The 19,086-nt window shown below is 42.9% G+C and overlaps 1 protein-coding gene across 1 annotated transcript in view; it reads left to right on the plus strand.

Moving 5' to 3' along the window:
* MAPK1 (mitogen-activated protein kinase 1) overlaps positions 1-19,086 on the plus strand; it is a 99,491-nt gene that overhangs the window by 60,944 nt on the left and 19,461 nt on the right. The window contains exons 2-4 of the mRNA XM_017882545.1: positions 1,823-2,005; positions 3,620-3,809; positions 10,613-10,729. Of these exons, the coding sequence (XP_017738034.1) occupies positions 1,823-2,005; positions 3,620-3,809; positions 10,613-10,729 (490 nt within the window). The remainder of the gene's footprint in view (positions 1-1,822; positions 2,006-3,619; positions 3,810-10,612; positions 10,730-19,086) is intronic.

Consider the following 19,086-nt stretch of genomic DNA (forward strand, 5'->3'; position numbering starts at 1 on the left):
ACCTTTTTTTTTTGAGACGGAGTCTCGCTCTGTTGCCCAGGCTGGAGTGCAGTGGCCGGATCTCAGCTCACTGCAAGCTCCGCATCCCGGGTTTACGCCATTCTTCTGCCTCAGCCTCCCAAGTAGCTGGGACTACAGGCGCCCGCCAACTCACCCGGCTAGTTTTTTGTATTTTTTAGTAGAGACGGGGTTTCGCCGTGTTAGCTAGGTTGGTCTCGATCTCCTGACCTCGTGATCCACCCGTCTCGTTCTCCCAAAGTGCTGGGATTACAGGCTTGAGCCACCTCGCCCGGCCTAAATATTATTATAGAAGCATAAACTTTATTTAGAGACAGAGTCTCACTCTGTTGCCCAGGCTGGAGTGCAGTGGTACAATCTTGGCTTACTGCCACCTCCATTTCCCAGGTTCAAGTGATTCTTGTGCCTCAGCCTCCCAAGTAGCTGGGATTACAGGTGTGTGCCACCATGCCTGGCTAATTTTTTTGTATTTTTAGTAGAGGCAGAGTTTCACCATGTCGTCCAGGCTGGTCTCAAAACTCCTGTCCTCTAGTGATCCGCCCGCCTCAGCTTCCCAAAGTGCTGGGATTGCAGGCGTGAGCCACTGCACCTGGCCTTAGAAGCATATAGAATAAAGTTATTTTACTGTTTTCTATTCTAGCACTTATCCCAAGGAAACAAGAAATGTTGTCTTATTGCCTGTCAGTGTTATTTTATTGCTTTGGTCAGTGGGCCAGATGTTGACATTTATTAATATGAAAATTTCTTATACACAAGATTGTAATAGAATGTTTATCATAAAGATAGTAGTAATTCTCAAGATTCAAATTCATAAAATTGAAGGTATAATTTTTATTATTGCTTTTACTTAGAATTCTGGTATATCAGACATTAAGGACAACTTGGAAAGAACTGGGCCCCATGTTACTGCCGCAAGTGTGTTTTTCGAATAATACTTTCTAGGTTTTGTTATAAAACTACCCAAACATCTTGATTCAGTTTCTTGGAAGAAATGGTCATATCATTTTGTAAGTGAGAGAAACAAAGTTGATACAAATCATCAAGGTGTTCTCTTGGGTCCATTTTTGTTAGGGATAAAGATGTACGGTTGTCGGTTATTTGAATGTTTCTTCTGTGTCAGAGGAATTTGATACAACAGTAGGAAGGTGTTTTGGAGGCAGAAGTGCAGAATGCAGTTATTCTCACCAGAATGCAGTTGCCATTTAAGGCCATGGGAAATGTAATCCCAGCACTTTGGGAGGCGGAGACGGGCGGATCACGAGGTCAGGAGATCGAGACCATCCTGGCGAACATGGTGAAACCCCGTCTCTACTAAAAAATACAAAAGCTAGCCGGGCGAGGTGGCGGGCGCCTGTAGTCCCAGCTACTTGGGAGGCTGAGGCAGGAGAATGGCGTAAACCCGGGATGCGGAGCTTGCAGTGAGCTGCGATCCCGACACTGCACTCCAGCCTGGGTGACAGAGCGAGACTCTGTCTCAAAAAAAAAAAAAGACAGTGGGAAAATGCTTGTTTGTGTATTTCTGGGTTTATAAACGCATGTTTCTGGGTTTATGAAAATACACATTCACCCAATTAACAGGGCTAGGTTCTCTCTTAGTTTTGAGAGTCGCTGTATGCTGTCTCATGTCAGTTACATCCATCCTCCCTAGCTTGAGGCCTTTTTGTGGATAATATCCATGCTACCTTCACAGGTATGAAACAGGTGTTTACACAGAGTGTTAAAAATATAATACTTTGCCAATTTGCATTCTTCAAATATTCTGAGGGCTGTTTTTAATGCCATCTGTCTTTCTCTCTCTTTTAAGCTCTGCTTATGATAATGTCAACAAAGTTCGAGTAGCTATCAAGAAAATCAGCCCCTTTGAGCACCAGACCTACTGCCAGAGAACCCTGCGGGAGATAAAAATCTTACTGCGCTTCAGACATGAGAACATCATTGGAATCAATGACATTATTCGAGCACCAACCATCGAGCAAATGAAAGATGTGTATCCTTTTTAGGCAACTAGCCAATTCCACTGCTTGGTAACCTTGTTGAGTAAATAGAACTTGAAATTTCCTGAACTTAAAGGAAAAGTGCTTTAAACATGCTAAAGGGAAAATCGTAATCTGTTTGCCATTTACTCCCTAAGTCTAGTCATGGAAAATCTTGGTTAACTCCATTTGCAGTCATGTTTTTTTCTGTCCAAGGGATGGTTTGTTGTGATGATGAAAAGGTAAAGGGAAGATCAGTAGTAGACTAAGAAAGAGGGTGCCCTGGCTGTCTACCAGGTGAAATCAGGACTGTCCTGATCTTAGAATCAGGTCACTACTTTAGGTCTCAGTTTCCCCACCTTTAAAATGAAGGAACTGGTTGTCATGATCTTTCGGGTCAACTGGGCTCTGAAATTATGTGATTAACAATGACCAACATTTAGATATCTGGACTGAACAGGTTTAGAGGATGCTGCCTGGGCAGACTCCATTTGAAAGATAGAGAGGTTAAGTATACTGAAGAGGATCTGCCAGATGGGAGAGGGTTATACAGCACTCCTACCAGTTTACCCAATTTGTATTCCACCCCTCCAGGGTGCGGGAGCTCGCTGTCTCTAGGCAGCCCTTTCCATTTTTAAACAGCTCTGTTAATAAGTTGTAGTGATATTTGAAGTGAAATGCCTCCTGCCACTACCACCTGTTGGTCCTACTTTACTTTTGCCATGAAAATAAGCCTCTCTCAAATGACAGATGTTAAAATCATGTTTCCTTTGAATCCCATGCTGCGCCACCTCTAGCATCAATCTGTAAGAAACAGAGAATAGTATTTACACAGAAGAGAGTAAAAAAAATGCAGAAATACTGCTAATGAAATAATACTATGATGAAGTTAAAGGCTAAATGCTTTAATAATTTAATTTCTGTTAGAAGGAAAGTAGCCATAGCTGAAGTTTTAGGTAGTTAAATAAGTGACCAGGCAAGAAAGCAAGAGGAACAAAACACGCACAAACCCCTTCTTAGCATGACTTGCCCATAGTTTTATTTATTTAGGATCTTAACAGTTACAAGAGAGTAAGAAAATAGACTTAGGGTTGGATTTACTAGTAAGAGTATGTTTCTAGACCTGTATTTCTGGAAGTTTTATGTTTGGCTTTTGAGGAGCTTGAGAGGAGGGGAGCGGCAACAAGAAGGAAAAAGAATAGTGACATTACAGGTTACTGAACCAAACAGAGGAGGGAATATGTGCTTCTTACAGGCCACCAGTATTTCCAGCAAACCTTGGAGGGGGTTCATTGATGGTGGACAATTTAGAGAACAAAGAGGTTGAGACTTGAAGATTGACCAGAATTTCTGTAACAGCCTGTTTCAGATCTCAGTCTAGGCCCATAACTGGATCAGTCAGATGTAATGCCGTAATTCTTGCCATCTCACAGGACCTAAAAGAAGTTAACGACTTCAGATTCCTTCCATGAAAGAAACCAAGTTTTCCTCAGTTTCTTTCCTTTAAGGGCCTCATCGTGTAATAATGGACTGTTTGGGAAGAGAGTCAAGAGAGGATGCATTTTTGTTTTCAACGCTTTGCTAAATATGACCAGCTAATTGGTGTTTTACTTAACCTGTGCAAACAGATACATAGTACAAGACCTCATGGAAACAGATCTTTACAAGCTCTTGAAGACACAACACCTCAGCAACGACCATATCTGCTATTTTCTTTACCAGATCCTCAGAGGGTTAAAATATATCCATTCAGCTAACGTTCTGCACCGTGACCTCAAGCCTTCCAACCTGCTGCTCAACACCACCTGTGATCTCAAGGTCAGCCAGGTTATTAACTATTAAGGTGATATATATTGAAAAACTCTTTCACTGAAGCATAGTTATATTTGTCACTATCGTATTTTAAATGTCACCAGAAATGCCCAAAACATTTTGTGGCAAAATGCTAGTAGAGTGGTAGTCCTCTTCTTCCGTATCCCATTGCTCCTTTTCCCCAGAGATACTTTTTTTTTTTCTTTTTTTTTTTAAGACAGAGTCTTAGTATGTTGCCCAGCCTGGTCTGAACTCCTGGGCTCAAGCAGTCCTCCTTTCTCAGCCTCCCAAAGTGCTGGGATTACATACATGGGCCACAGCACCAGGCCAAGATAACTAACTACTGTAACAAATTGGTGGCCGGTTGCGGTGGCTCACGCCTGTAATCCTAGCACCTTGGGAGGCCGAGGTGGATGGATCACCTGAGGTCAGGAGTTTGAGACCAGCCTGGCCAACATAGCGAAACCCCATTTCTACTAAAAATACAAAAATCAGCTGGGCATGGTGGCACGCCCCTGTAATCCCAGCTACGTGGGAACTGAGGCAGGAGAACCACTTGAACCCGGGAGGTGGAGGTTGCAGGAAGCCGAGATTACACCACTGCACGCCAGCCTGAGTGACAGAGCAAAACTCCGTCCCCAAAAAACAAACAAACAAAAAACAAATTGGTGTATTTTCTCCCAAAGTATTTTCTATGCTCTTACATACATGTGTACTTTTATACTTTATGTAGGTAAACAGGATCATGTACATTATGTATTAGTTTTAAAATCATCTATTTCGTTGGTTACATTTTTCTTCAATAAATTTTATTCAAAAGATAGCAGCAGAAAACTTAACCTCACTGACTTTAATACCTAATATGGCATTCCAGCTAAATAAGAAAACCCCAAATTCTTTACAGTCCTCAGAGTTCTCCTGAAAATATGCAGCATTTACATATTTCTATTTTAATGGGTATCACAGGTAAACAAGGAGGGAAATTTATGGATATCTTAGATGTGATAGAGCGATGTCAATTCAGTCTAAAAAAATGCACAGGAATTCAAGAAGACCTCAATAAATGAGAAGATATCCCATGTCCATGGATCATAAGACTTAATACTGTTAAGATGGCAGTATTCTCCAAATTGATCTGCAGATTTAGTGCAATCCCTGTCAAAGCCCCAGCTGTTTTTTTTCTATAGAAATTGACAGGCTGATCCTAAACTTCATATGGAAATTCATATGGAGGAGGAGGACTGATACACTTCCTGATTTCAAAACTTGCTGCAAAACACAGTAATCAAGACAGTGTGCTACTGGCATGAGAACAGACATATAGGTCAGTGGAATAGAAGCGAGAGTCAGTAAATAAGCCCATATATCTCTGGTCAGCTGAATTTTGACAAGGATGCCAGGACCCTTCATTGGGGAGAGAATAGTCTTTTCAGCAAATGAATCTGGGACAACTGAATAGCCACATACAAAAAGATGAAAAAATTAATTCAAAATGGCTGGGTGCAGTGGTTTGTGCCTGTAATCCCAGCACTTTGGGAGGCCAAGGCAGGTGGATTGCCTGAGCTGTGGAGCAAGTCCAGCCTGGGCAACATGGCAAAACCCCATCTATACCAAAAATACAAAAAAATTAATCTGGGCGTGGTGGCATGTGCCTGTGGTCCCAGCTACTCAGGAGGCTGAGTGGAAGGACTGCTTGAGCCTGGGAGGTGGAAGTTGCAGTGAGCAGAGATTGTGCCACTGCACTCCATCTGGGGTGACAGGGTGAGACCCTGTCTCAAAAGGAAAAAAAAATTCAAAATGGATTGAAGAACTCAATTTAAAAGCTAAAACTTTAATACTCTTAGAAAACATAGAAGTAAATCTTTGCAATCTTATGTTAGGCAAAGCCTCTTAGACATGACACCAAAAGCACAGGCAACAAAAGAAAAAAAGTAAGTGAAGTCCATCAAGATTAGAAACTTGTGCTACAAAGCAAACCATCAAAAAAGTGAAAAGGCAAGCCACAGAATAAGAGAAGGTATTTGCAAATCACACATCTGGTAAGAGACTTACAACTAGAATATATGAAGAACTCATAATATAACTCAATAAATGAAAAGGTAAATAGCCTAGTTTAAAAAATGGACAAAGGATCTGAATAGACATTTCTCTAAAGAAGATATACAAATGGCCAATAAGCACATGGAATGGTAGGCGCTTGACATCATTAGTCAATAGAAAAATGCAAATCAAAATTACATTGAAATAACTTTATCCTAACTAGGATGGCTGTAATTTAAAAAGTCAGATAGTAAGTGTTGGTGAGGATTCCACTCCTTAGTGAAAATGAAAACATGCATCAGGCCGGGCGCGGTGGCTCAAGCCTGTAATCTCAGCACTTTGGGAGGCCGAGACGGGCGGATCACGAGGTCAGGAGATCGAGACCATCCTGGCTAACACGGTGAAACCCTGTCTCTACTAAAATACAAAAAACTAGCCGGGCGAGGTGGCGGCGCCTGTAGTCCCAGCTACTCGGGAGGCTGAGGCAGGAGAATGGCGTGAACCCGGGAGGCGGAGCTTGCAGTGAGCTGAGATCTGGCCACTGCACTCCAGCCTGGGTGACAGAGCGAGACTCCATCTCAAAAAAAAAAAAAGACAAAAGTATAAGAAAACATGCATCTACACAAAAACTTGAACACAAATCTTCATAGCGGTATTGTTCACTATAGCCAATAAGTAGAAACAATCTAAATGTCCAACTGATGATGAATAAATAAAATGTGGTGGATCCACACAGTAGAAGAGAAAGGAGTGAAGTACTGATAATGCTACAACATGGATGAATCTTGCAAACATTATGTCTGTGAAGGAAGGCAGTCGCAAAGGACACATATTGTATGATTCTGTTTACATGAAATGTCTAGAATAGGCAAATCCATAGAGACAGAAATTAGATTAGTGGATTACTGATTGCCTAGGGCTGGAGGAGTTGGGAGAATAATGAAGGAAGGAATACTAACTCACTGGAATCTCTTTTTGAGGTTATAAAAATATTTTCAAATTGGATGGTGGTAATGGTTGTGTAAGTCCACCATTATAATACTAAAACCATTGAGTTACACACTTTAAATGAGCAAATTGTATGATGTGTGAATTATAGCTTAATAAAGCTGCTTCAGTACATACAGATGTATAGCAATAATCATTTGTTAGATTTCAGTTCGACAGACACTCCTATGAGAAGCCCTGTGAGATATGCCAGACAAGAGAGATGAGGGTCTGCCCTTGAAATCTGAAAACTGATAGATCAGAAATCTGGTAGACAGTAGGTGATTATAATGAGATGTTCTGTAACTGAGATGGAGAAAAAAATGGTCTACAGATGCAAAGGAGAGAGGTGGTTTAGCTCTGGCTGGGGCTAGGAGGCAGCAGGGAGAAGGTGGTGTCTGTGCCGGCCCTCGAGGATGGGTAGCTTTTCCTGTGGGAAGCCAGCGGCTGTATTGGACATGGAGTATTGTAGGCAGAGGGTACAGAAATAAAATAAGGGAGGGACTACTACCAAAAACACTGAGTCTTCCTCCCTGTGGCTGCAGCATTGGATGAGTAATAGGGAGTCATTGACACTAAGCTGGAAAGGTTGGTTGCAAGTAGATCATGGGGAGCCTTCTAGAACTGTGTGTAAAAAGCAGTGGGTTTTGTCACGGTGGGTGAACACGGTGGCCAATGTCCAGTAAGGTGTTGTAGAGGACAGCTTCCTTCATCAGATATTGTGTGGACTGGACTCTGTCACGTCTTAGGATCCTTCTGATACAGGTTTATGTCCTTTCCACATGGGATGGAACCAGCTTCTTTCCCTGGATCAGTGCAACTAAGAGTCAGGTGGGCACAAAAGGAATAAAGCTATGTTTAGGATGGCTGTACTGCTTCTTTGACACTTAATGATTTTCTTGAAAATTTACAGTGAATATTTTTATGTCTCCTCATGTTTTTTTTTTTTTCTTTGGTTATCATCATAGCCCTGTTATGGCAGATTGCTTTTGTTTTTGGAGAGACGTTCTCAATCAATATTTTAAGCATATTACATTTCTGGGAAGAATTGGCTCTTATTTTTGCTTGAAAATGTTCATCCTTAAGAATAAAACAAACAGAACCAGACTACTTTCTCTGTTGTCTCTTCCCAGTTTATGGACTTGTCTTTAAGGCCATTCTCTTCACCTGCTCACACTCACACACACATGAGTTGTTGGCCATGGCATAATTCAGGCATCGTCTTGAATACCCAAGTTAACACAAGGAATCAGAAGCATAACATTATATTTTGAATATTTAAAGTGGTACAATTCACTAACTTCTATTTTATTTATTTTAATTTTAATTTTATATACTTTTTCGAGACAGTCTTGCTCTGTTGCCCAGGCTGGAGTGCAGTGGCATGATCTCAGCTCACTGCAACCTTCACCTCCTGAGTTCAAGCAGTTCTCCTGCCAAAGCCTCCTGAGTAGCTGGGATTACAGGTGCCGGCCACCATGGCTGGCTAATTTTTATATTTTCAGTAGAGACGGGGTTTCACCATATTGGCCAGGCTGGTCTCGAACTTCTGATCTCGTGATCCGCCCGCCTTGACCTCCCAAAAATGCTGGGATTGTACGGGCGTTTGCCACCGCACCCAGTCTTCACTAATATTTAAAAGTATACAGTGGCCAGGTGCCTTGGCTCATGCCTGTAATCCCAGCACTTTGGGTGGCTGAGGCAGGCGGATGGCCTGAGGTCAGCAGTTCAAGTCCAATCTGGCCAACTTGGTGAAACCCTGTCTCTACTGAAAATACAAACAAATTAGCTGGGTGTGGTGGCACACGCCTGTAATCCCAGCTACTTGGGAGACTGAGGCATGAGAATCGCTGGGAGGCAGAGGCTGGAGTGAGCTGAGATGGCACCACTGCACTCCAGCCTGGACGACAGGGTGAGACTCTGTCTCAGGAAAAAAAAAAAGTATGCAGCACTCTGTGTGTACATCATTCTCATGGGTATAAATGTAAGAAGAGAGAATCTCATTCAGAGATGGGAATGGTATGTCACTGATTTGGTACAGTGAGCATGTCCAAGCAGGGCAAGAGGCAGTGGTAGTTCAGTGTACATATGACATGAACTACCTGTCATACTACATGACATGTACATACGACAGTATACATAGAACACCACGTGAGGAGAGGACTTGTGTATCCTGGAGCTCTGGGATCACTACACATTTATCACATCCCCAGTGCCTTGTGGTGACCGTGATGCCCATTCCCACAGGACCCTTGGCCTAGGAAGTTTGTAACTTGCAGCCTCACTGACCTCCTGTTATTTAGGTCCTTGTGAATTTTCAAGAGGATTTTGTCCCTTTATCCAGTGGCTTCTGTGTTACAAAGTGTTTTTTTACTCTTGAACCCTTACTGATATCAGCTGTTTTCAGTGTCTTAGACCTTTAACTTTTGGCTCTGGTATCAGTCAAGGCCTACAGAAATAAGCTTGCTTCTTGGTTTCCATAAACATGCTTTGCACTTATTATCTGAAGCTTAAGACCCAGCAGACATTGACATCTCAGGACCCTTCCAGGATCCTCTCTTGTAGGCTTTTTCAGGACCACGGGAACTCACCAGGGTTACAGACCCTCTATGGAGGCTCTGCTAGCACATTTCTAGTGTAACTGCCAGGGAATGTGAGCTATAGTAGTCTGTACCCTTGTTTACTAGACTGATCCCACAGAAATCCCAGTGGGAGTCACAAGATGCTGGGATCACAACATGTGAAAATTCTGGCTGTGCCTGTGAAAGACTGTGATAGATACAAATGAAACACGTCTTTTGGGCTCCCTTTGTTTTTGAAAATCTGAATTTACACAGCCCAAAAGGTATATTTTCTTGAACCATATCTTTATTTTCCTTTGTATGGAATTATACTGAGTACTACTACTTTTTTATTCTGTAGCGTTGGCATTGTATTGGTTAGTGTCATGTAAATTTGGTTAGTCTTTGATATTATAGTGTTGATAGACCTCAAAAAAAAGTCATGGCCAGGCCTGGTGGCTCACACCTGTAATCCCAACACTTTGGGAGGCTGAGGTGGTTGAAGCACCTGAGAGGTGAGAAGTTCGAGACCAGCCTGGCCAACATGGTGAAACACCATCTCTACCAAAAATAGGAAATAAGCCACACCACAGTATTGGAGGGCCAGATGATGAAAGGCCAGTAGATGGTTGAGACCGGAGAAAATGAGAAAGTATGAATTTTTAAAAAATAAAATATTCTTCAGTATATGAAACTTAAAAAAAAAAAAGCTTTGGGAGTAGGTTTGACTACCTGGAAGGAGAAGGAAGTGGGAAGATTCTTTGGAAATACTTATATTTATAGACTAAGTAGAAGACTCACAGAAAGTAGAGTCTGAGAAATAGAAGGTCAGTGCAGATCTTCACAGCAGTCGTCAGAGCTCCAGCAGGACAGGCTGAGAAAAGGGTACTGGTTGTTTTTGGTGACTTTATCCAGAACAGTTTTTGTCAGTTCACGTAATTGAGATTGCTTTGTGCTAAGCAGATAATGAAAGGTAGGGATGCTTCTTAAAGTGTGTCCTGTAAAGACTTCTTCAGCCTGTGTCCTGGTCTCTAACATGTTGATTGCTTTTCAGGTTGTTGGGAAAATTAATTAATGAATTTCTAGAATGCCCAGAAAGTATCTGCAACATAGTAATGGTAACAGCTAGTTAGTATCATTATGATTGCTATTGCCTTTTTTATTGTTGTGATGTTTTGATGTGAAAGGTTAGAATTTCTAAGAAGTTTTTTTCTCTCTTAGATCTGTGACTTTGGCCTGGCCCGTGTTGCAGATCCAGACCATGATCACACAGGGTTCCTGACAGAATATGTGGCCACACGTTGGTACAGGGCTCCAGAAATTATGTTGAATTCCAAGGTAAGGACTAAGTTTGCATAAAAAGAAATCCAGTAAGTAGGAGAACTTTCTGAATGCATTGCAGTAAGCCGTAAGTCTCCCTCTCAGTCTCTGTTTCTACTTGTTGAGAGTTGGCCTACCTGGTCAGAGCCAAGGTGCTGTCTTTTTTTTAATTTAATTTAATTTAATTTTTTTTTTTTTTTGAGACAGGGTCTTACTCTGTCACCCAGGCTGGAGTGCAATGGCACCATCACGGCTCACAGTCTCAACCTCCCAGGCTCAAGTGACCCTCCTCACCTCAATCTCCAGAGTAGCTGGAACTACAGAGTGCACCACTACGCCTGGCTAATTTTTTTTTTTTTGAAATGGAGTCTCCCTCTGTCGCCCAGGCTGGAGTGCAGTAGCGCAATCTCGGCTCACTGCAAGCTCCGCCTCCTGGGTTCACGCCATTCTCCTCCCTCAGCCTCCCGAGTAGCTGGGAGTACAGGCACCCGCCACCACGCCCGGCTAATTTTTTGTATTTTTAGTAGAGATGGGGTTTCACCGTGTTAGCCAGGATGGTCTCTATCTCCTGACCTCATGATCCGCCTGCCTCAGCCTCCCAAAGTGCTGGGATTACAGGCGTGAGCCACTGCACCTGGCCACACCTGGCTGATTTTTTAATTTTTTTTTGTAAAAGTAGGGGGTCTTCCTATGTTGCCCAGGCTGGTCTTGAATTCCTGAGCTCAAGGGATCCGCCCACCTCAGCCCCCGCACCAAAGTGCTGGGGTTATAGGGATGAGCCACCACACCTGGCCCCAAGGTGCTGTCTAAATTTTGTTTGGCGTTGAACTTCTGGGCCTAGGCCTCAGCCTCTCTACCTCAGCTAGTATAGTGCTGACGGTTGTAGAGTAGGAGAGGGTATGCCTCTCCAGTCACTATTACCATAAGTGGTCTGTGTTTCACTCCTTGGACAGCTGTCCTGAAGTCCTGCCTATCGCTGTCACTGTTAGGTGTGCGCTGGGTTTGTTGTAGAGGTTATTCAGTAATGTGTATTTCTGTAAACATGGGCCAGGGCTGTTCTATAAAGGTCAAATTTATCTGATAATGAAGAATGTCTCTTTGGCAGAATTGTAATTTGTTGTACTTGAAGAAAACATAAATGTGGACAGAGTAGGAACTGCTGTGGGTTCTTTTGAAATTATATGATTTCCATGATTTCCTGCTTCCAGATGAAGTGCTTTCTTCTGCATCTGTGAGTGGCTATAGAGAGTGCATCCAGGTCTCATCCACACTGTACTAGAGCAAGGTCTGTGTCTTGGTCATAAGAAATGGTTGAATAAGTTTACAAAAGCCCAAAAAAGTGAAGTGTGACATTTTTTGTTGGGTTTGTGAGCCAGGAGGCAAAAATTGAGGGCTGTTATGGAGATTGAGATTCAGTATTTTTACTGTCATTTGCAAATAATATATGAATAAGGTGTGAAAATTGAGTAGTTAAGTAGGCCTGACATACTACCTATAACTAGTGTCTCAGGTTTATAAGATTCTTAAACACAGTTCCATCTGCTATCATGTAAAGATACTTGAAGAAAAGCAACAAAAATAGACATTGGATCTTGTATCTAGGGCCCAGGAACCAGAAATAGTCCTGAGAGGCTTAGTGGAAATGAAACAACAGGTCTAATTAGCTCATAGGCTTCTTTCTCTTCCTCCATCCTTTATGAGTACAGATAAGCTATTAGATTTTTTTCATAAGGAAATGGAATTTGTTTAAAGCATTTAGTTTTTCTTGATGTCCTACATTTGTTCAGTTTAGTTATAAAAGTAAAATCTCATTAACATAAATTCCATTATAAAGAAGGATTTGGTGTAACAGATGTTTCAGAGGAGAAAATGCCATGTTGACTCTCTAATTCTGTATCACAAATAATCCCACATAACAGGTTCTTTCTCTGACTGGCCACGTGACAGCCATTCTAAACAAGGAGCATTGGCATGCCAGTGTTCAGTGCCAGTTGTTAAGGGAGCTGTTGGTGTGCGTTTGTCCTGGTGTGGCTTCTTGGTCTTGCAGTCTCCGTTCTGACTTAGATGCCACCACTGTCTTCACTTCTTGATTACCCTCCAGGGAGAAGTAGCCAGAGAGGGTGTTCTTCAAGATGACCAGCTTTTCCTTCTACTTGCAGGGTCACCAAAGTGAAAATTGAGTGTTCATTTTTTTCTTATTTGCAATACCTGTAGCCTGAGAATGTTACTTCTAACAGTTGTCTTCATTTTGTTCATTTTTATTAATGTAGAAAATTATCAAACCCATAGAAAAATTGAGAGTAGAGTGAACACTCATATGCCCCTGTCCTTGATTCTCCAGCTGTTAACATCTTGTCATATTTCTTATCCCTCCTTCCCTCTCTTACTCTTTCCTTTCTCTCTCTCTCTCTCTCTCTCTCTCTCTCTCTCTCTTCTTCTTCTGTCTCTTCGCTTTTGTCAGACCATGTGACACTTCAGCAACATACACCACTTCACTCCTAGACCCTTTGGGGCATACTAATGCTTCTTACAAAGAAAGTGTTCTTCCCACAGCTAGAGTACCCTTAGACTTTCACAAAATGATCAGCATTAATTCCATGACATCCCATCCCCCCAAAAAAGTCTAGGTAACTCTGTTTTCAACACATGATTTAATAGTTTCATGCATTATTCTTAGTCTAGAACAGTCTTGCCCTTCCTCTCTTCTTCAAGATATTCAGTACTTTGCAATGTACAGATCAGTTGTTTCACAGAGTGGTTCACATTGTGGATTCTTCTGATGAGATGTAGCTTGCACGTTTCTGACATGACCACTACAGATTCCTGGAGAATGGTGTATGTGAATCTGTTTCCCAGCAGCCTTCCCCCAGTGATTCAGCACTTATTTCTGTCAGTTATCATATTGGGGGTTATAAAATGGTAATTTTCTAAATTTATTCTTCCTTTTACTTGTATTAGCTAGCATTCTTCTATGAAGATTTTTCCCGTTTACCCTTTCTCTTCCTGTGTATCCTACCTTTGTTTTTAAAACACTATTACAGACCCAGGATTTTTTATTTTATTTTTTTTTTTGAGATGGAGTCTCACTCTGTGCCCAGGCTGGAGTGCAGTGCCGCAGTCTCGGCTCACTGCAGGCTCCACCTCCCGGGTTCACGCCATTCTCCTGCCTCAGCCTCCTGAGTAGCTGGGACTACAGGCGCCTGCCACCACACCCGGCTAATTTTTTGTGTTTTTAGTAGAGATGGGGTTTCACCATGTTAGCCAAGATGGTCTTGATCTCCTGACCTCATGATCCGCCCACCTCGGCCTCCCAAAGTGCTGGGATTACAAGCGTGAGCCACCACACCCGGCCTAGGATTTTTTTTTTATGTGTTGTCCATTTTAATTTTCTTTTTTTTTCTTAACTCATATTGTCCCAGTTTTGAGAAGCTAGAGCACTCTGTGTACATATTTGTAACGTTTTATAGAATTTCAGCTTTCAGAAAACTTGCTCTGTTTTAGCTTGTTTAGGAAAGAAAAAAATTTTTAAAAATAAAAGTTGCCAAGCACAGTGGCTCACACTTGTAATCCCAGCACTTTGGGAGGCTGAGATGGGTGGATTACTCGCCAGGAGTTCGATACCAGCGTGGCCAACTTGGTGAAACCCCATCTCTACTAAAAGTACAAAAAATTAGTCAGGCATGATGGCGGACACCTGTAATCCCAGGTGATCTAACCGCCTCAGCTTCCCAAAGTCCTGGGATTACAAGCGTGAGCCACCACGCCCGGCCTATAATATGAAACTTTAAAATGTAATTATTAAATTTTAAATAGTAAACCGCTACTACCATGTTAAGTTGTATGTTTTTCATAGATAAGTTTATTTTCCACCAATAAAAACATTTTAGTGAGGGCGCAGACCGTGATGGCTCCTTCGCATATAATCGCCAGCTATTGGGAGGCCAAATGCAGGAGGATCACCAGGAGTTTGAAAGCCCAGGCCGGCGGCCTGCGACATTGTGAAGACTCTGTCTGTAGCAAAAAAAAAAAAAAAATTTTTTTTTTTTTTTTTTTTTGAGAGCGGAGTCTCGCTCCTGTCGCACCAGGCTGGAGTATAGTGCGTGCGATCTCAGCTCACTGCAATCTCCGCCTCCTGGGTTCATGCCATTCTCTTGCCTCAGCCTCCCGAGTAGCTGGGACAGGCACCCGCCACCACACCTGGCTAATTTTTTGTGTGTTTTTAGTAGAGACGAGGTTTCACCGTGTTAGTCAGGATGGGCTCAATCTCCTGACCTTGTGATCCGCCCGCCTCGGCCTCCCAAAGTGCTGGGATTACAGACGTGAGCTACCGCACCCTGCGGTCTGTACAAAAAATTTTAAAATCACCTGGGCGTGGTGGTGTGCACCTATAGTCCCAGCCACTCAAGAGGCTGAGATGGGAGGATTTCTTGAGCCCAGGAGATTGAGGCTGCAGTGTACCATGATCACACTACTGCACTCCAGCCTGGGCAACAGGGTGAGATCCTGTCTTTAAAAAAAAACAAAACAAAAAACAATCTTTTGGTGAAAAGAGTGGCATTGTATTCGTTTTTGCACGTCTCTTTAATGTCTGGCTTAATAGAAGACAGTTGGATTCTCATCTGGTTCTGCATTCAGTCTGTCAAATATGTTGTTTCGGTTTAAGTTCCTGAGGAAAACTCTTCACACAGGTATGTAGCTGGAAAAAGGAGGGAAATTTTAGTAGTCTTTTCAGCTACTTGTGGCTATTCTTTGATACTACCCCCAATTTGAACAAGTGGTGGTTTCTTAAAGGTTAATTGCAGTGTGGAATCTGAAATCATATCAGTGAACTCTTGATACTATTTTGTTAAAATTCATTAGTCTACCTTGCACTCATACTCATGCGTGATTTTGTTACGTATTTGGAAAATACTGGTTCACTGAGTTACACAGATACTCCAAATGTCACATTTCATGTACAAATCATCACTTGTCATATTGCATCTGGAAAAATCTCCTTTCCACTCGTGACTGAAAAGGATGAAAATGTCCTAGTAGTATAATAAATGTACTGTGACCTCTCCAGTCCTCTAGAGGGAACCCATAGGGGTCTCTGGAACACTCTTACAGAACCGCCAGTTAGAACTCCTAAATACCCTTTACCCCAGATTCAGGCTCACCGATTTTTTATCTTTTGCCCCATTTGCTTTATCATTCTTTGTGTGCATGTGTGTGGGCACTCCCACGCACTCTGAGTCATATGAGAGTAAATTGTAGCTATGCCCCTTTACCTTGTTTCAGTATGTATTCAAACCATGGTTCTGTTGTTCCCTGGGGACATGTGGCAATGTTTAGAGACATTTTTGGTTGTTACAATGAGGGGTAGGGGGTGCTCCTTGCATCAAGAGGCCAGAGATGCTGCTAAAAATCCTACAATGGGCCGGGCGCGGTGGCTTAAGCCTGTAATCCCAGCACTTTGGGAGGCCGAGACGGGCGGATCACGAGGTCAGGAGATCGAGACCATGCTGGCTAACACGGTGAAACCCGGTCTCTACTAAAATACAAAAAAAAACTAGCCGGGCGAGGTGGCGGCGCCTGTAGTCCCAGCTACTCGGGAGGCTGAGGCAGGAGAATGCCGTGAACCCGGGAGGCGGAGCTTGCAGTGAGCTGAGATCTGGCCACTGCACTCCAGCCTGGGTGACAGAGCGAGACTCCGTCTCAAAAAAAAAAAAATCCTACAATGTACAGAACAGCCCTCCCAATAGAAACTTCCTCAGCCCAAAATGTTAGTCATACTGAGGTTGAAAAACCCTGCCTTAAGAGTATTCTCTAATATGACCACAGTACAGTTTTCAAAATCAGGAAACTTAATACTGATTCAGTATCTAATGCACAGTTTATATTCACATTTTGGATATTATCCCAATAACCTTTGAACTATACCCCACCCAAACCACCCCCCCCACCTGGGCACAGGCTCACACGTTATACTGTCGGGTTTTGTTTGTTTGCTTGCTTAAGACTGGGTTCTCAGGCCAGGCATAGTGGTTCACACCTGTAATCCCAGCACTTTGGTAGGCTGAGGCAGGTAAGTCACATGAGGCCAGGAGTTCGAGATCAGCCTGGCCAATATGGCGAAACCCTGTCTCTACTAAAAATGCAAAAAATTTCGCTGGGCATAGTGGCAGTCGCCTGTGATCCCAGCTACTCAGGAAGCCAAGGCAGGAGAATCGCTTGAACCCATGAGGCAGAGGTTGCATGAGCTGAGATCGTGCCATTGCACTCCAGCCTGGGTGACAAAGCCAGACTCCGTCTCCAAAAAAAAAAAAGAACGGGTTCTCATTCTGTCACCCAGGCTGGGGTACCATGGCACCGTCTCGGCTCACTGCACCTCCGCCTCCTGGGCTCAAGGCCATCCTCCCAACTCAGCCTCCCAAGTATCTGAGACTACAGGCACGTGCTACCCGCTCCTGGCTAATTTACTTATTTATTTTTGTACTTTTCATAGCGACAGATTGTTGTGTTTCTTTAGTCTCCTTTAAGAGTGCCGATGAGCTATTTTGTAGAATGCCCCTCAGTTTTGTGTGATGCATTTTTTACATGAATACCAGAAAAGCAGTGTTTTACTTCTCGCTTCATTGTATTAGAAGGCTCATCCGGAGCCAGGCATGGTGCCTCGTGCCATAATCCCAGTACTTTGGGTGAGGCAGGAGGATCATTTGAGCCCAGGAGTTTGACACCAGTCTGGGCAAATAGTGGGACTCCTTCTCTACAAAAAATTTAAAAATTCACCAGGTGTGGTGGTGTATGCCTGTAGCCCCAGCTACTCAGGAGGCTGAGGTGAGAGGATCACCTGAGACAAGGGAGTTGAATTTGCAGTGAAGCATAATTACACCATTGCACTTCAGCCTGAGTGACAGAGTGATGACACCATCTCTTAATTTTAAAAGAATCAGCTTATATTCCTTGGAGAAACATCTTTTTTGCACCATTGTAAAGAGTCAGAATCCTTATGTGATTTTTTTTTTTAATTTTTATTTTTAGAGACAGGGTCTCACTCTGTCACCCAGGCTGGAATGCATTGGCTCAGTCATAGCTCAGCCTCCAATCCCTGAGCTCAAGTGATCCTCCCACCTCAGCCTCCTGAGTAACTGGGACTGCAGGTGTGAGCCACTGTGTGTGGCAAAAATAATAATAATAATAATAAAATAATTAGATAATACCCAGTGTTGTTGAGGACATGAGGAAATGCATTTTCTTTCACAAGCTGCTATTAGGAGTCTTAACAGTGCAACTGCAGTCATAGCTCACTGCAGCCTCAAACTCCTGGCCTCAAGCAGTGCTCCCACCTCCGCTTCCCAAAGTATCCTCCCATGACTTCTAACAGGATTCCTTTAAAAGAAAATATATTTCTGAAAAACGAATAGGAAAAGAAGATGAGAATTCTTTTTTTAAATTTATTTTATTTATTTATTTATTATTATTATTATTTTTTGGAGATGGAGTCTCGCTCTGTTGCCCAGGCTGGAGTGCAGTGGTACAGTCTTGACTCACTGCAACCTCTGCCTCCCAGGTTCAAGTGATTCTCCTGCCTCAGGCTCCCGAGTAGCTGGAACTATGGGTGCCCACCAGCACACCCGGCTAATTTTTGTAGTTTTAGTAGAGACAGGGTTTTACCATGTTGGCCAGGCTGGTCTCGAACTCCTGACATCAGGTGATTCGCCCATCTCGGCCTCCCGAAGTGCTGGGATTGCAGACATGAGCCATCATGCCCAGCCGAGAATATTTTAGAAGAGATTGGTAAAATATGATGGAGCTAGCACACTCTCCCCCCAGCCCAGAAAAGGTTTTTAGACCTTTTTTGTTTTTCCAGCTCCAATTTATGACAATTCTAAGTCTGTCTCTCAAATTGTTTCAAAAAAGGACTGATGTATACTTTGGAAATTCTTATTTAATAAGTTAATCAACTTTGTGGGTTTGTTGTTGTTTTGAGACGGAGTCTCGCTGTGTCACCCAGGCTGGAGTGCAGTGGCACGATCTTGGCTCACTGCAACCTCTGCCTCCTGGGTTCAAGCAATTCTCCTGCCTCAGCCTCCCACGTAGCTGGAATTACAGGCACCCACCACCATGGCCAGCTAATTTTTTTTTTGTTTTTAGTAGAGATGGGGTTTCACCATGTTGGCCAGGCTAAGCTCAAACTCCTGGCCTCAAGTGATCTGCCCGCCTCTGCCTCCCAAAGTGCTGGGATTACAGGAATGAGCCACTGTGCCCAGCCCAAGTTAATCAACTATGAAGAGAAAAATAAAATCACATGATCTTGGTTGTTCCGCTTCTCAAAGAAAGCCAAATTGTTTTTTGTTTTTCCATGCTGTTTACTCATATTTCCGAATTGTAGA

The sequence above is a fragment of the Rhinopithecus bieti genome, unplaced genomic scaffold (assembly GCF_001698545.2).
Source record: "Rhinopithecus bieti isolate Rb0 unplaced genomic scaffold, ASM169854v2 scaffold_13317, whole genome shotgun sequence".
NCBI lineage: Eukaryota > Metazoa > Chordata > Mammalia > Primates > Cercopithecidae > Rhinopithecus > Rhinopithecus bieti.